Source organism: Somniosus microcephalus, chromosome 11 (assembly GCF_052327205.1).
Source record: "Somniosus microcephalus isolate GS21.2 chromosome 11, FLI_Smic_1.0, whole genome shotgun sequence".
Lineage (NCBI taxonomy): Eukaryota > Metazoa > Chordata > Chondrichthyes > Squaliformes > Somniosidae > Somniosus > Somniosus microcephalus.
Genome location: NC_140997.1, coordinates 230,719,473 through 230,733,803, shown reverse-complemented (window position 1 = coordinate 230,733,803; position 14,331 = coordinate 230,719,473). Strand labels below are relative to the sequence as shown.

Here is a 14,331-nt window from a genome sequence, read left to right as displayed (position 1 = left end):
CCACCTTCTCAGGGTAACTAGGGACGGGCAATAAATGCCGGCCTTGCCAGTGACGCCCACATCCCTGAAATTAATATATATTTTTAAATGACTGCTGCTTGTGTCTACATGGTAACAGTCCCCGCAGCTCAAGGTAACTGATTGTACGTGAGCTGCTTTGCGATGCTTTTGCGAGACACAAGGCTTTAGATAAATACTCGTTTTTCTTCTTACACTGAAACAGTGTAATTGGGTTCAGGAGGCAGTTGGATGCGTCCCTAGGATTAAGGGATGTGGTGAGAAAGTGGTACGTGGGGTTAATCTATCAGAAAGGAAGGGGCCTCTTCCTCTTCCCATTTCTATAAAATTATTAAGGAAATGAGCATTCAGAAAAACACAAGCATGTTGTACATTGTCCACAGCAAACCAACCACTGTTGGTTTTCTCCGATCCTGCAGTAGATGTCAGCAGTATTTGGACAAGATAGCTCTCCGCACCCAGCGGGGGAGGGAGGGAGGGAGGCGGGACCTGGGTTCCCGACGGATTTTCCCGCCGTCCGCCCACCTTACTGCCAATCCCCGGGAGAGCCTGGGGAAAGGTGGCAGTTGTCCGTGGAGCAGTGGTGGCCTTTGAATGGAGCGAGGGGGCCTAGGGGAGGCACCGAAGCCTTGCCCTTGTTTTTTTTTTAAGGACTTGGTCACGGGCTGGGCACAGAAGGGAATCCGCCCCTCGACGCCTGGCTCCCGGCTGAAGAGCGGTCGCTTGTCCCGAGTTCCTTTTGGGAGCCGATGGAACCGAATCCCACCAATAATTGGGGGCCTTCGGCAGCGGGGAATTGTAATTGGTGAAAACTGTGCCGGGGGGGAGGGGGGTAGGAGAATTATTTTAATGAACAGTTCAGGGCGTTTGAAGAGTTGTGCTGTGCTTTTACCTTCAGAGGCGTTGCTGACTCAGGATTCATTACCACCAAGGGTGCTATTAAAATCACCCCAGCAATGTCGTCTGGTGTTTCATATATTATGTACATTGCGATCAATCCTCCCTGAAATGCAAGAGGAGGCAGCGTTACGCTAAAACACGGTTAGGCAAAGCCCTTATTAAGCTCAGGTGGCCACATGATAGCTCAGTGGGCGAAGGTACTACTCAATGTAGTGCAAGGCCACACAGGTCGGAAGGACCCAGCTGTGACTCATGGTCGGTGCTGGGACAATCTCGGCCAGGGCAGCAACTTGACTCAGTGGCGGGTGGAATTGCCCTGGGGCGGCTGCGCGATTGGGGCGATAGCGCTCCGGCAGCCTGTTTTAACACCACACCCGATTAGCTTCTCCCCAATGGCACCTTTCATTTATATAGCGCCTTTAACGTGGTAAGACGTACGAAAGCACTTCGCAGGAGCAAAACCAAACAAAATTTGACAACGGGGTCACATAAGGATAAATTAGGACAAGTGACCAAAAGCTTGGTCAAAGAGGTAGGTTTTAATGTCTTCAGGAGACGGGGAGAGAAAAGTTGGGAAAATACTAGCACCAAATGGAAGACTTCCACCCAACAGGATCCTGAGTGTCAGCTGTGGGTAGCGCCCAAGCCTCGCCGTCAGAAGGTTGTGGGTTCAAGTCCCACTCCAGCGACAGGAGCACAAAATCCAGGTTGATGTTTCAGTGCGGTACTGAGGGAGTGCTGTGCTGTGCTGTCGCAGGTGCCATCTTTCGGATGAGAAGTTAAACCGGGCCACGTCTGCTCTCTCAGGTGGATGTAAAAGATTCCACGGCACTATTTTGAAGAAGAGCAGGGGAGTTATCTCTGATGTCCTGGCCAATATTTATCCCTCAATCAACATCACTAAAAAACAGATTATCTGCTTATTATCACATGGCTGTTTGTGGGAGCTTGCTGTGTGCACATTGGCTGCCGCGTTTCCTACATTACAACAGTGACTACACTTCAAAAAGTACTTATGTAAAGCACTTTGGGAAATCCAATGGTCGTGAACTGCGCTATATAAATGCAAGTCTTTCTTTCCTTAAATACGACACTGCAACACAACTATATCCGCTGATTCAAAGGCAAAGAGGTCAGCCTTATTTTTCTTAAAGGGGCATTGCCACCACTCGTTAGGTAAGTATTTTGCCCGCACCTTGCAATGCTGTCGTTCACATCACAGAACATCGTGCAGTGTTTGCCCGTAACAAAAATAAAATGGTTTCCCATTTGGTACTCGTGCCGGCTTATAAAGGAGCAATGACTGTACCGAGGGAGTGCTGCACTGTTGGAGGTGCCATTAATGCTCGGTTCAGGTGAGCGTTGAAGACCCTGTGGCAGTATTTGAAGATGAGCAAGCGAGTGCCCTGGCCAACATTCCTCCCGCAAATCGACGAGACCCTCGCTGGAGTTTAGAAGAATGAGAGGGGATCTCATTGAAACTTATAAAATTCTAACAGGACTAGACGCAGGAAGGATGTTCCCGCTGGTCGGGGAGTCCAGAACCAGGGGTCACAGTCTAAGGATAAGGGATAAGCCATTTAGGACTGAGATGAGGAGGAATTTCTTCACCCAGAGAGTGGTGAACCTGTGGAATTCTCTGCCACAGAGGGCGGTGGAGGCCAGTTCATTAAATATATTCAAGAAGGAGTTAGATATATTACTTAAGGCTAAAGAGATCAAGGGATATGGGGAGAAGGCAGGGACAGGGTACTGAATTTGGATGATCAGCCATGATCTCATTAAATGGCAGAACAGGCTCGAGGGGCCAAATGGCCTACTCCTGCTCCTATCTTCTATGTTTCTAAATAAAAATAAGGTCACCCGGTCCCTGCGGCTGCTGGTGGGATCCTGCTGTGCACAAATTTTCTGCCTCATTTGCCTACATAACAAACAGTCGCTGCACTTCAAAGTCATCTGCTGCATCTCAAACACTTTGCAAAATTTGCGAGGGAATGGTAAGGCACGATATAATGCACGCCTTTCTTAAGATTGCTGTTGGAATGGATTAGATCTCCACTCGGCTCCTTCCCTCTTCCAAGCCCCTTTCCCCTTTAAGGATTACATAGAATTACATGGAATTTATAGCACTGAACCAGGCCAATTGAGGTCTATGCTGGTGTTTATGCTCCACACGAGCCTCATCCCACCCCCTCCCTCTTCATCTCAACCCTACCAGCATAATGCACAAATCCACAAAAAATAGAGCGTCAGTTCTCTGAGGATTAACACAGTCGAGGCATAAATCTATATTGGGATCGGAATTAAAGAGCTTCGGGCGGTTAGTGTTAGGCTGTCACACGCTGGCAGTTCATTCACAGGTGCTGCCTGAAATTGTCTCGCTCCAATTTACACTTTAATGAACTGGTCTCGCTGAGAGGCTGTAATCTGTGATTCCTCTGGAAAACATTGCAGTGAAGCTATTAGCTTTGTGTGCGATGCGCAAAAGGTTCTGATGAGGTAAATCGGGAAAGGCTATTTCCACTGTTGGGTGAATTGGCAACTAGAGAACAAAAATTTAAGATCGGCGTCGAAAGAACTAAGGGGCTCGGGTTGGAGAAATGTTCCTTACACGGAGGAATTCGTAATAGTTTCTAGAAGGAAAGTCGATAAATATATGAAAAATGGAATATTAAAGCAGGTATGGGGAAGGGGCTGGGTGATTTGGGTTGAGGTGGGTGGTCCTTTCCGGAGAGCTGGCAAAACTGAGATGAGGAGGAACTACTTGTCAGGGTTGGGGAGCCACGGGGCCGTATAAATACGAGGCCGTGCTCTCCGGACAAGGTAGGTTCTGGACCCAAGTGCAGAAACCAGACAAGAGACACATATACCGTACTTTGTTTGAACTTTACTAGATTTACACATAACTAGATTAACACAAGGGACACAGCAATATACATTAACAACTAGAGACAAGAGAACTCGAGACAGAAACATAAGCATACATAAGAACTAGAGACAAGTTACAAGACAGCTAGTCAAGATAGGAACTCAGGACAGCTTCCATGAGGAAGCCCACTTGTCTATACTGAGCTTGCGACAAGCTACCACAAGGGGCAACCGGCTTGCCGAGGCTAAACTCCAGACAAGCTACCCCAAGGGTAATCGGCTTATCAATGCAAAGCTCAAGACAAGATCCCAACGGCTCCCACATAGCAACACGCTAGTCCAAACAGCACCTTACCAAGACAAGCAACTTAACAAAACAACAGACTTAAATACATCTTAAATCCAGAGACAAGAACACAGACTTAGATACATAGCTCGAGAGAACTAGAACACAAACTTAGGTACATAGCTCGAGAGAACTAGAACACAGACTTAGATACATAGCTCGAAAGAACTATGGCAGCCAGCTTGTGAAGGCAAGCTGCCATAGAGCAAAGGCTAGTCACACAGAGCACCTAGTCAAGACAGAGGACATTGTCAAGACTAACTCCCTGGTCCACCCTAGTGAGGACTGAGCAAAGAGTGAAACAACAACAGAACTTATATACCAAGAAACCAGGTGAAACCCATGAACAGCTAACAGGCCGTTAAGAATTAACACAGAGCTAGGAACAATTAACACAGGAAACTAACAAGTGAAGGTGCCATCTAGAGGTTAGGAAAGGGACTGACTGGCGCCGTCACACTACTTCACTCAGAGGGTGGTAGGTCCATGGAATATGCTGCCCCAAAAACCTGTAGAAGCTACATCATTACATAAATTTAAAACAGAAATAGACAGTTTCCTAGAAGTAAAGGGAATTAAGGGTTACGGGGAGCGGGCAGGAATTTGGACATGAGTCTAGGTTCGGATCGGACATGGCCCTGCGCGGAGCGGGCCCAGGGGCCGTGTAGCCTGATCCTGCTCCTATTTCGTGTGTCTAATTCTGTTAGATTCAGGAGATGGTTCTGTGATAGTAGATTGGCGGTTAGGATCAGATCAGCCATGATCTTATTGAATGGCGGAGCAGGCTCGAGGGGCCGATTGGCCTACTCCTGCTCCTATTTCTTATGTTCTTATGTTCTTACAAGCATGCTGGGCTGAACAGCCTCCTTCTATGCTGCAAAATCTCTATGATTCTATGTGGCTGTTTGAAGGCATTACTTTTCCCCGTGTGCGTAGCACGCTGTGAATATCAGCCATTCCATCTGAGCAATTTGCATTGGGTTTTGTGTTTAACCTTCTTAGCATCAGTTCTTTACCTCCCCCTCACACCAACACTACACGCAGTCAGCAGCCAGGCGTTGTAAGATACCCTAGTCGTGTGTACATATATACACGCAAGATTAGGTTTTGGTTTAATCTCATATGATTGAGGTTTTTGCTTTCTTTTTACTTATAAATGGCTTGTGGATTTGTACTGCAGCTAGAAATAATGAAATGGTTAAAGTTGTTCATTCCGAGCATTTAATATGTCAGGGTACGATTTAGCTGACTGTACCATTTAGCTTCGGCTGAGGTGCATGGCCACAGTAAATAATAATTCTAAAAGGTCTAAGAATGTGAAAAAAAACAAGCCTGAAGGCTTTGTGTCTTAATACGAGGAGCATTCGTAATAAGGTGGATGAATTAGCTGCGCAAATAGATGTAAACAGATATGATATGATTGGGATTGCGGAAACATGGCTCCAGGGTGACCAAGGCTGGGAATTCAACATCCAGGGGTATTCAATATTCAGGAAAGACAGGCAAAAAGGAAAAGGAGGTGGGGTAGCATTGCTGGTTAAAGAGGAGATTAACACAATAGTAAGGAAGGATATTAGCTCTGATGATGTGGAATCTGTATGGGTAGAGCTGAGAAATACCATGGGGCAGAAAACATTAGTGGGAGTTGTATACAGACCCCCAAGCAGTAATGCTGAGGCTGGGGATGGCATTAAATGGGAAATTAGAGATGCGTGCAATAAGGGCACAGCAGTTATCATGGGTGACTTTAATCTACATATAGATTGGGCTAACCAAATTAGAAACAATACTGTGGAGGAGGAATTCCTGGATTGTATACAGGATGGTTTCCTGAACCAATATGTCGAGGAACCAACCAGAGATCAGGCCATCTTAGGCTGGGTATTATGTAATGAGAAAGGATTAATTAGCAATCTTGTTGTGCAAGGCCCCTTGGGACGGAGCGATCATAATATGATAGAATTCTTCATTAAGATGGAGAGTGAAGTATTTGACTCAGAGACTAGGGTCCTGAATTTAAATAAAGGAAACTATGATGGTATGAGGTGCGAGTTGGGTAGGATGGATTGGGGAACGTTACTTAAAGGGTTGATGGTGGATAGGCAATGGCAAACATTTAAAGACCGCATGGATGAACTACAGAATTTGTTCATCTCTGTTTGGCATAAAAATAAAACAAAAAAGATGGCTCAACCGTGGCTAACAAGGGAAATTAGAGATAGCATAAGATCCAAGGAGAGGACATATAAATTGGCCAGAAAAAGCAGCAAACCTGAGGATTGGGAGCAGTTTAGGATTCAGCAAAGGACGACAAAGGGATTAATTAAGAGGGGGAAAATAGAGTATGAGAGTAAGCTAGCAGGGAACATAAAAACTGACTGTAAAAGCGTCTATAGATATGTGAAGAGAAAAAGATTGGTGAAGTCAAGCGTAGGTCCCTTGCAGTCAGAATCAGGGGAATTTATAATGGGGAACAAAGAAATGGCAGACCAAAGAAATACATATTTTGGTTCTGTCTTCACAAAGGAGGACACAAATAACCTCCCAGAGATGTAGGGGAACATAGGGTCTGATGAAAGGGAGGAACTGAAAGAAATCAGTATTTGTAGGGAAATGGTGTTAGGGAAATTGACGGGATTGAAGGCCGATAAATCCCCAGGGCCTGACAATCTACATCCTAGGGTGCTTAAGGAAGTGGCCCTAGAAATAGTAGATGCATTGCTGGTCATCTTCCAAACTTCTATAGACTCTGGAACAGTTCCCATGGATTGGAGGGTAGCTAATGTAACCCCACTATTCAAAAAAGGTGGTAGAGAGAAAACAGGGAATTACAGACCGGTAAGCCTGACATCGGTAGTGGGGAAAATGCTAGAGTCCATTATAAAAGATGTAATAGCAGAGCACTTGGAAAACAGTGACAGGATTGGACAAAGTCAACATGGATTTACAAAAGGTGCTTGACTAATCTACTGGAATTTTTTGAGGATGTAACTGGTAGAATAGATAAGGGAGAACCAGTGGATGTGGTGTATTTGGACTTTCAGAAGGCTTTCGATAAGGTCCTGCATAAGAGATTAGCGTGTAAAGTTAAGGCACATGGGATTGGGGGCAAGGTATTGACTTGGATAGAGAACTGGTTGGCAGACAGAAAGCAAAGAGTTGGAATTAACGGGTCTTTTTCCGAGTGGCAGGCAGTGACTAGTGGGGTACCGTAGGGATCGGTGCTAGGACCCCAGCTATTCACAATATATATTACTGATCTAGACGAGGGAACTAGATGTAATATCTCCAAGTTTGCAGACAACACAAAGCTGGGTGGGTGCGTGTGCTGTAAAGAGAATGCCGAGAAACTCCAGTATGATTTGGACAGGTTGGGTGATTGGGCAGATGCATGGCAGATGCAGTATAATGTGGATAAATGCGAGGTTATCCACTTCGGTGGCAAAAACAGGAAGGCAGATTATTATCTGAACGGCAATAGATTGGAAGAAGGGGAAGTGCAATGAGACCTGGGTGTCCTTGTGCACCAGTCGCTGAAGGTAAGCATACAGGTGCAGCAGGCGGTTAAGAAGGTAAATGGTATGTTGGCCTTCATAGCGAGAGGATCGAGTACAGGAACAAGGATGTCTTGCTGCAGTTGTACAGGGCCTTGGTGAGACCACATCTTGAGTATTGTGTGCAGTTTTGGTCGCCTTATCTGAGGAAGGATGTTCTTGCCATGGAGAGAGTGCAGCAAAGATTCACCAGACTGATACCTGGGATGGCAGGAATGACGTATGAGGAGAGATTGGGTCTATACTCGCTGGAGTTTAGAAGAATGAGAGGGGACCTCATTGAAACTTATAAAATTCTAACAGGACTAGACAGACTAGATGCAGGAAGGATGTTCCCGATGGCGGGGGAGTCCAGAACCAGGGGTCACAGTCTAAAGATAAGGGGTAAGCCATTTAGGACAGAGATGAGGAGGAATTTCTTCACCCAGAGAGTGGTGAACCTGTGGAATTCTCTACCACAGAAGGCAGTTGAGGCCAATTCATTAAATATATTGAAGAAGGAGTTGGATATATTTCTTAAGGCTAAAGGGATCAAGGGGTATGGGTAGAAAGCAGGGACAGGGTACTGAATTTGGATGATCAACCATGAGCGCATTGAATGGCAGAGCAGGCTCGAGGGGCCGAATGGCCTACTCCTGCTCCTATCTTCTATGTTTCTATGTTTCTATGTGGGTAGCAGGTTGTGTGTTCCGTGCCTGTTGACTGATTTTTGTGGCCACATTGTGAAACGAGACCAAGGCAGTCTTGAGATAGGAAGTGATACAATCGGCCAGGATGGTAAACCGGTTGGCATCTGGTGTTTTGAAGGAACTCTCTCATTTCTGGGGGACTTGTTCACAGTTACACTTGTCACGCCATAATGAATCAGCAAGGACAGTGTGCGTGACTGGAGACCTATAAAGATCTTAAGCTTTCCTTCACAATTTGTAGAGAGAGTTGGGATCGAAAAGATCGATGAAGATTACGTTTCTACCCAGGGAGAAACAGGGTAATTGTGTTTATTTCTAGGTATGTCTATTGCTCAAAAACATTCTGTGTGTTTGGACTTGGTCAAACACAATAAAAGGACTTTGTTGCAACCATATTTGGTGTCGGATGCCAATGGTCTTACAATATGTTATGATTATAAGAGCTCTTACGATCTGAAATGCACTGCCTGAAAGGGCGATGGAAGCTGATTGAATAGTAACTTTCAAAATGGAATTGGATAAATCCTTGAAAAGGAAAAATTTGCAGTGCTATGGGGAAATGAGCAGGGGAGCGGGACTAATTGGATAGCTCTTTCAAAGGGCCAGCACAGGCATGATGGGCCGAAAGGCCTCCTTCTCTGCTGCTTCATTCTACAATTCTATGAACAAGGGAATGTGTAAAACCCACTCTGTAACCAGCACTTGGAGATGAGTGACGATGATCAGGGTTGGTTTGTCCACAGCTTTTACATTCGTCCCCCGGCACCCTTTACCCTGGGAGTGTTTGATGGGACAGTGTAGAGGGAGCTTTACTCTGTATCTAACCCATGCTGTACCTGCCCTGGGAGTGTTTGTTGGGACAGTGTAGAGGGAGCTTTACTCTGTATCTAACCCGTGCTGTACCTGCCCTGGGAGTGTTTGATGGGACAGTGTAGAGGGAGCTTTACTCTGTATCTAACCCGTGCTGTACCTGCCCTGGGAGTGTTTGATGGGACAGTGTAGAGGGAGCTTTACTCTGTATCTAACCCGTGCTGTACCTGCCCTGGGAGTGTTTGATGGGACAGTGCAGAGGGAGCTTTACTCTGTATCTAACCCGTACTGTACCTGTCCTGGGAGTGTTTGATGGGACAGTGTAGAGGGAGCTTTACTCTGTATCTAACCCGTGCTGTACCTGCCCTGGGAGTGTTTAATGGGACAGTGTAGAGGGAGCTTTACTCTGTATCTAACCCGTGCTGTACCTGCCCTGGGAGTGTTTGATGGGACAGTGTAGAGGGAGCTTTACTCTGTATCTAACCCGTGCTGTACCTGCCCTGGGAGTGTTTGATGGGGCAGTGCAGAGGGAGCTTTACTCTGTATCTAACCCGTGCTGTACCTGCCCTGGGAGTGTTTGATGGGGCAGTGCAGAGGGAGCTTTACTCTGTATCTAACCCGTGCTGTACCTGCCCTGGGAGTGTTTGATGGGACAGTGTAGAGGAAGCTTTATTCTGTATCTAATTCGTGCTGTACCTGCCCTGGGAGTGTTTGATGGGACAGTGTAGAGGGAGCTTTACTCTGTATCTAACCCATGCTGTACCTGCCCTGGGAGTGTTTGATGGGACAGTGTAGAGGGAGCTTTACTCTGTACCTAACCCGTGCTGTACCTGCCCTGGGAGTGTTTGATGCGACAGTGTAGAGGGAGCTTTACTCTGTATCTAACCCGTGCTGTACCTGCCCTGGGAGTGTTTGATGCGACAGTGTAGAGGGAGCTTTACTCTGTATCTAACCCGTGCTGTACCTGCCCTGGGAGTGTTTGATGGGACAGTGTAGAGGGAGCTTTATTCTGTATCTAACCCCGTGCTGTACCTGCCCTGGGAGTGTTTGATGGGACAGTGTAGAGGGAGCTTTACTCTGTATCTAACCCGTGCTGTACCTGCCCTGGGAGTGTTTGATGCGACAGTGTAGAGGGAGCTTTACTCTGTATCTAACCCGTGCTGTACCTGCCCTGGGAGTGTTTGATGCGACAGTGTAGAGGGAGCTTTACTCTGTATCTAACCCGTGCTGTACCTGCCCTGGGAGTGTTTGATGGGACAGTGTAGAGGGAGCTTTACTCTGTATCTAACCCGTGCTGTACCTGCCCTGGGAGTGTTTGATGCGACAGTGTAGAGGGAGCTTTACTCTGTATCTAACCCGTGCTGTATCTACCCTGGGAGTGTTTGATGGGACAGTGTAGAGGGAGCTTTACTCTGTATCTAACCCGTGCTGTACCTGCCCTGGGAGTGTTTGATGGGACAGTGTAGAGGGAGCTTTACTCTGTATCTAATTCGTGCTGTACCTGCCCTGGGAGTGTTTGATGCGACAGTGTAGAGGGAGCTTTATTCTGTATCTAATTCGTGCTGTACCTGCCCTGGGAGTGTTTGATGCGACAGTGTAGAGGGAGCTTTACTCTGTATCTAATTCGTGCTGTACCTGCCCTGGGAGTGTTTGATGCGACAGTGTAGAGGGAGCTTTATTCTGTATCTAATTCGTGCTGTACCTGCCCTGGGAGTGTTTGATGCGACAGTGTAGAGGGAGCTTTATTCTGTATCTAATTCGTGCTGTACCTGCCCTGGGAGTGTTTGATGCGACAGTGTAGAGGGAGCTTTACTCTGTATCCAACCCATCCTGTACCTGCTCTGGGAGTGTTTGATGGGACAGTGTAAAGGGAGCTTTACTCTGTATCCAACCCATCCTGTACCTGCCCTGGGAGTGTTTGATGCGACAGTGTAGAGGGAGCTTTACTCTGTATCTAATTCGTGCTGTACCTGCCCTGGGAGTGTTTGATGCGACAGTGTAGAGGGAGCTTTACTCTGTATCTAATTCGTGCTGTACCTGCCCTGGGAGTGTTTGATGGGACAGTGTAGAGGGAGCTTTACTCTGTATCTAACCCATGCTGTACCTGCCCTAGGAGTGTTTGATGGGACAGTGTAGAGGGAGCTTTACTCTGTATCTAACCCATGCTGTACCTGCCCTAGGAGTGTTTGATGGGACAGTGTAGAGGGAGCTTTACTCTGTATCTAACCCAAGCTGTACCTGCCCGGGGAGTGTTTGATGCGACAGTGTAGAGGGAGCTTTACTCTGTATCTAACCCATGCTGTACCTGCTCTGGGAGTGTTTGATGTCGACACTGATTGTTTAAAATGGAAAGTGCTCCATTTCACAGAACGAACAGTCCCCAACCCGATGAACACAAAATTGATTTTTTTTTAATTGATACCATTAATTGGAGGGAGAAACAATTAATAGTCGGAGCTCGTGTGTGAATTAAATTCAGAATGTGGGCGGAACCTGGGAATAAAACCAACTCTCCTCTCCCAAGGAACCTTGTTGACTCTCCATCGCTCAGTTCTTACTGATCCTATCCGACTGTATCCTGTCAGTAATTGGGATCCCTGCCGAGTCTGCATTGTATAGTTTTACATTGATTTTTCTTTCCCCTGAGACTAACTGTTGCTCTTCAACACGGACGAGCCGGGCATTTCAAACAGAACTCCAGCCACTTCAGCCGATTTTATACTGCCCGCATTCTGAAGCCTCTCTGTCTTGGGAAAGTGATCTCTGTGCGACACTCTCCCCCCTTTCCGTTTCAGTCAGGCACTAGTCCCGCTGGCCTCCACTTGCATTCCTCATGCGGACCCCAGTTTGAAATCCTAGGGCCTGTGGTGTATGTAACCTGTTCCACCTTAAGAGATGTACTACTTTCTCTGGCTGCTGTATACGTAATACCGGTGGTGACCACCGGTATATAAGCACTGTGTAGTAATATTGTATTTTAGTATAGTCCTGACCTCCAACCAGTAAAGACCTGTTGAACTTTAATCTTGTAGTCTGTGTTAGTAATTACAACTAGAACACACAGACTTAACAGTGGCGACGAGTCCAATTCTTACCCTGCGGCAGTTTATATCCACGGCGGCTTCGTCCACAGAACGGACGTCGAAGAGAGGCTTCCACCCTCATCACCCTGCTGGAAGACACGGCGCGCGGCAGACATCGAGAAACCAGAGTGCAGAAGACATCCTGAACTCGAAGCCTCCATCAGCGGCTGTCAGCTATCTTCTTTCTTCCTCGGTGGTGGGTAAGCCGGGCAGCGACGCGGCCAGAAAGTCGGCCGCGTTGTCTGTACAGACGGGGAGGGAAGACGGAGGAATAAGGGCGGTGAGATCGATCGCCACCGGAGATAAGGGCCAGGCCGCATTCGGGCCGAAAGGCGCAGCGCGGGGACATCGATCGCGGCTGGTGATAAGGGCCGGGCCGCATTCGGGCTAAAAAGGCGCAGCGTCTGGGGCAACTGAAGGCGCGAGAGCCGCGGTGAAGCAGAGACAGCGTTGGGGGACGGGTGAAGACCGCCAAGCGCAGGAAAACCGCCATTTTGTAGGCGGAGGACGAAGACAAGAGCGGGAAGCCGCCATCTTGGATAAAAATAAAAATAAATTAAATTGCAATGATGCCTAAACATGGGAACATTAATACCTTTGAAAGTGACATCGAAGATTGGGCCATGTATGTAGAACGCATACAAAATTATTGTAAAGCAAATAAAATCCCAGATGAAGAGAAAGCACTAACATTATTAAACTTAATGAGTGTGAAGACATACGGGCAATTGAAACACCTTTTATCACCAGATGAACCGGCGGATAAGACGTTCGAGGAGATTGTTACTGTCCTGAAAAATCATCTAAACCCCACGCCGCTGATGCTAGCGGAACGATTTAAATTTTACAGCAGAAGGCAGCTGAAGGATGAAAGCAATGCTGAATATTTAATGGAATTGCGTAAGCTAGCAAAGTACTGTCAGTTTGGAACGAGACTGACAGAGGCGCTACGAGATAAATTTGTGTGTGGTTTATTAAAAGATACACAAAAGCGACTGCTCGAGGAGAATGAGCTGACGCTTGAGAAAGCGGTCACTATGGCAGCAGCACACGAAGCCGCAGCGAGAGGCACGGCAGTAATGCAGCTACGGTCACCGGAACTCAGTACAAATAAATTGGGTTTGAGTACTGTAAAATGTTATCGTTGTGGAAAGACAATGCACGATCAGAACCAGTGTTGGTTTAAAAACCAAGAATGCAGAACGTGTGGCAGGCTTGGCCACATAGCTAAAGTATGCCGGTCAGGAAAGAAGACCAGCAACAAAAAGTCACCGCAAGGAAAATACATAAAGGTACACAAGGTGACAAAGAACAGTTCGACCGAACAGAAGTCAGATTCAGACGCTAGCAGTAATGAACTGGGTAGCTTAAGAGTACACAACGTTGGTAAGGATGCAGATCTCCAGACAATTTGGGTCACCCTTCAGATAGCAGGAGTCCAAGTAAAGATGGAATTGGACACTGGATCGGCATTGACGGTCATGAATAAGAAAGATTACAAAAGGTTATTCCAACATATTCCCCCACGGGATACGGAGATTATATTGAAAACATACACGGGGCAAAGAGTGTACCCCATCGGAAAGATAGAGGTAAAAGTGGTCCACAAGGGCGAAGAAAGCCAAGTAATGGACTTATATGTGCTACCTGAAGGAGGTCCACCACTACTGGGACGGGAGTGGATTAGGAAAATGAATATGGACTGGCACTCCTTGAAGGCACTAACGGTAGATTCCGGGGAAACAGATGTCAAACCTAAACGATTGTCCAAAATATTGGATGATGCTAAAGAGGTGTTCCAGCAGGGACTGGGAACACTGAGAGGAATTACGGCAAAAATCAAGATTGATGAACATGCACACCCAAATTTTTTTTAAGCCAGACCGGTACCCTATGCAATACGACCTACTGTAGAAGCGGAACTGGAAGCGCTAGAACGTTCAGGTGTACTGTCTAAGGTAGATTGGAGTGAGTGGGCTACGCCCATTGTTCCCGTTATGAAACGTCCTTCGAGCAACAAGCCAGGAGAACCAGGGAAGGTTCGCATCTGTGGAGATTTCAAA

At 46.9% G+C, this 14,331-nt stretch overlaps 1 protein-coding gene across 1 annotated transcript in view; it reads right to left on the bottom strand.

Moving 5' to 3' along the window:
• mgll (monoglyceride lipase) overlaps positions 1–14,331 on the bottom strand; it is a 98,628-nt gene that overhangs the window by 22,416 nt on the left and 61,881 nt on the right. The window contains exon 5 of the mRNA XM_086002108.1: positions 911–1,021. Within this exon, the coding sequence (XP_085858234.1) occupies positions 911–1,021 (111 nt within the window). The remainder of the gene's footprint in view (positions 1–910; positions 1,022–14,331) is intronic.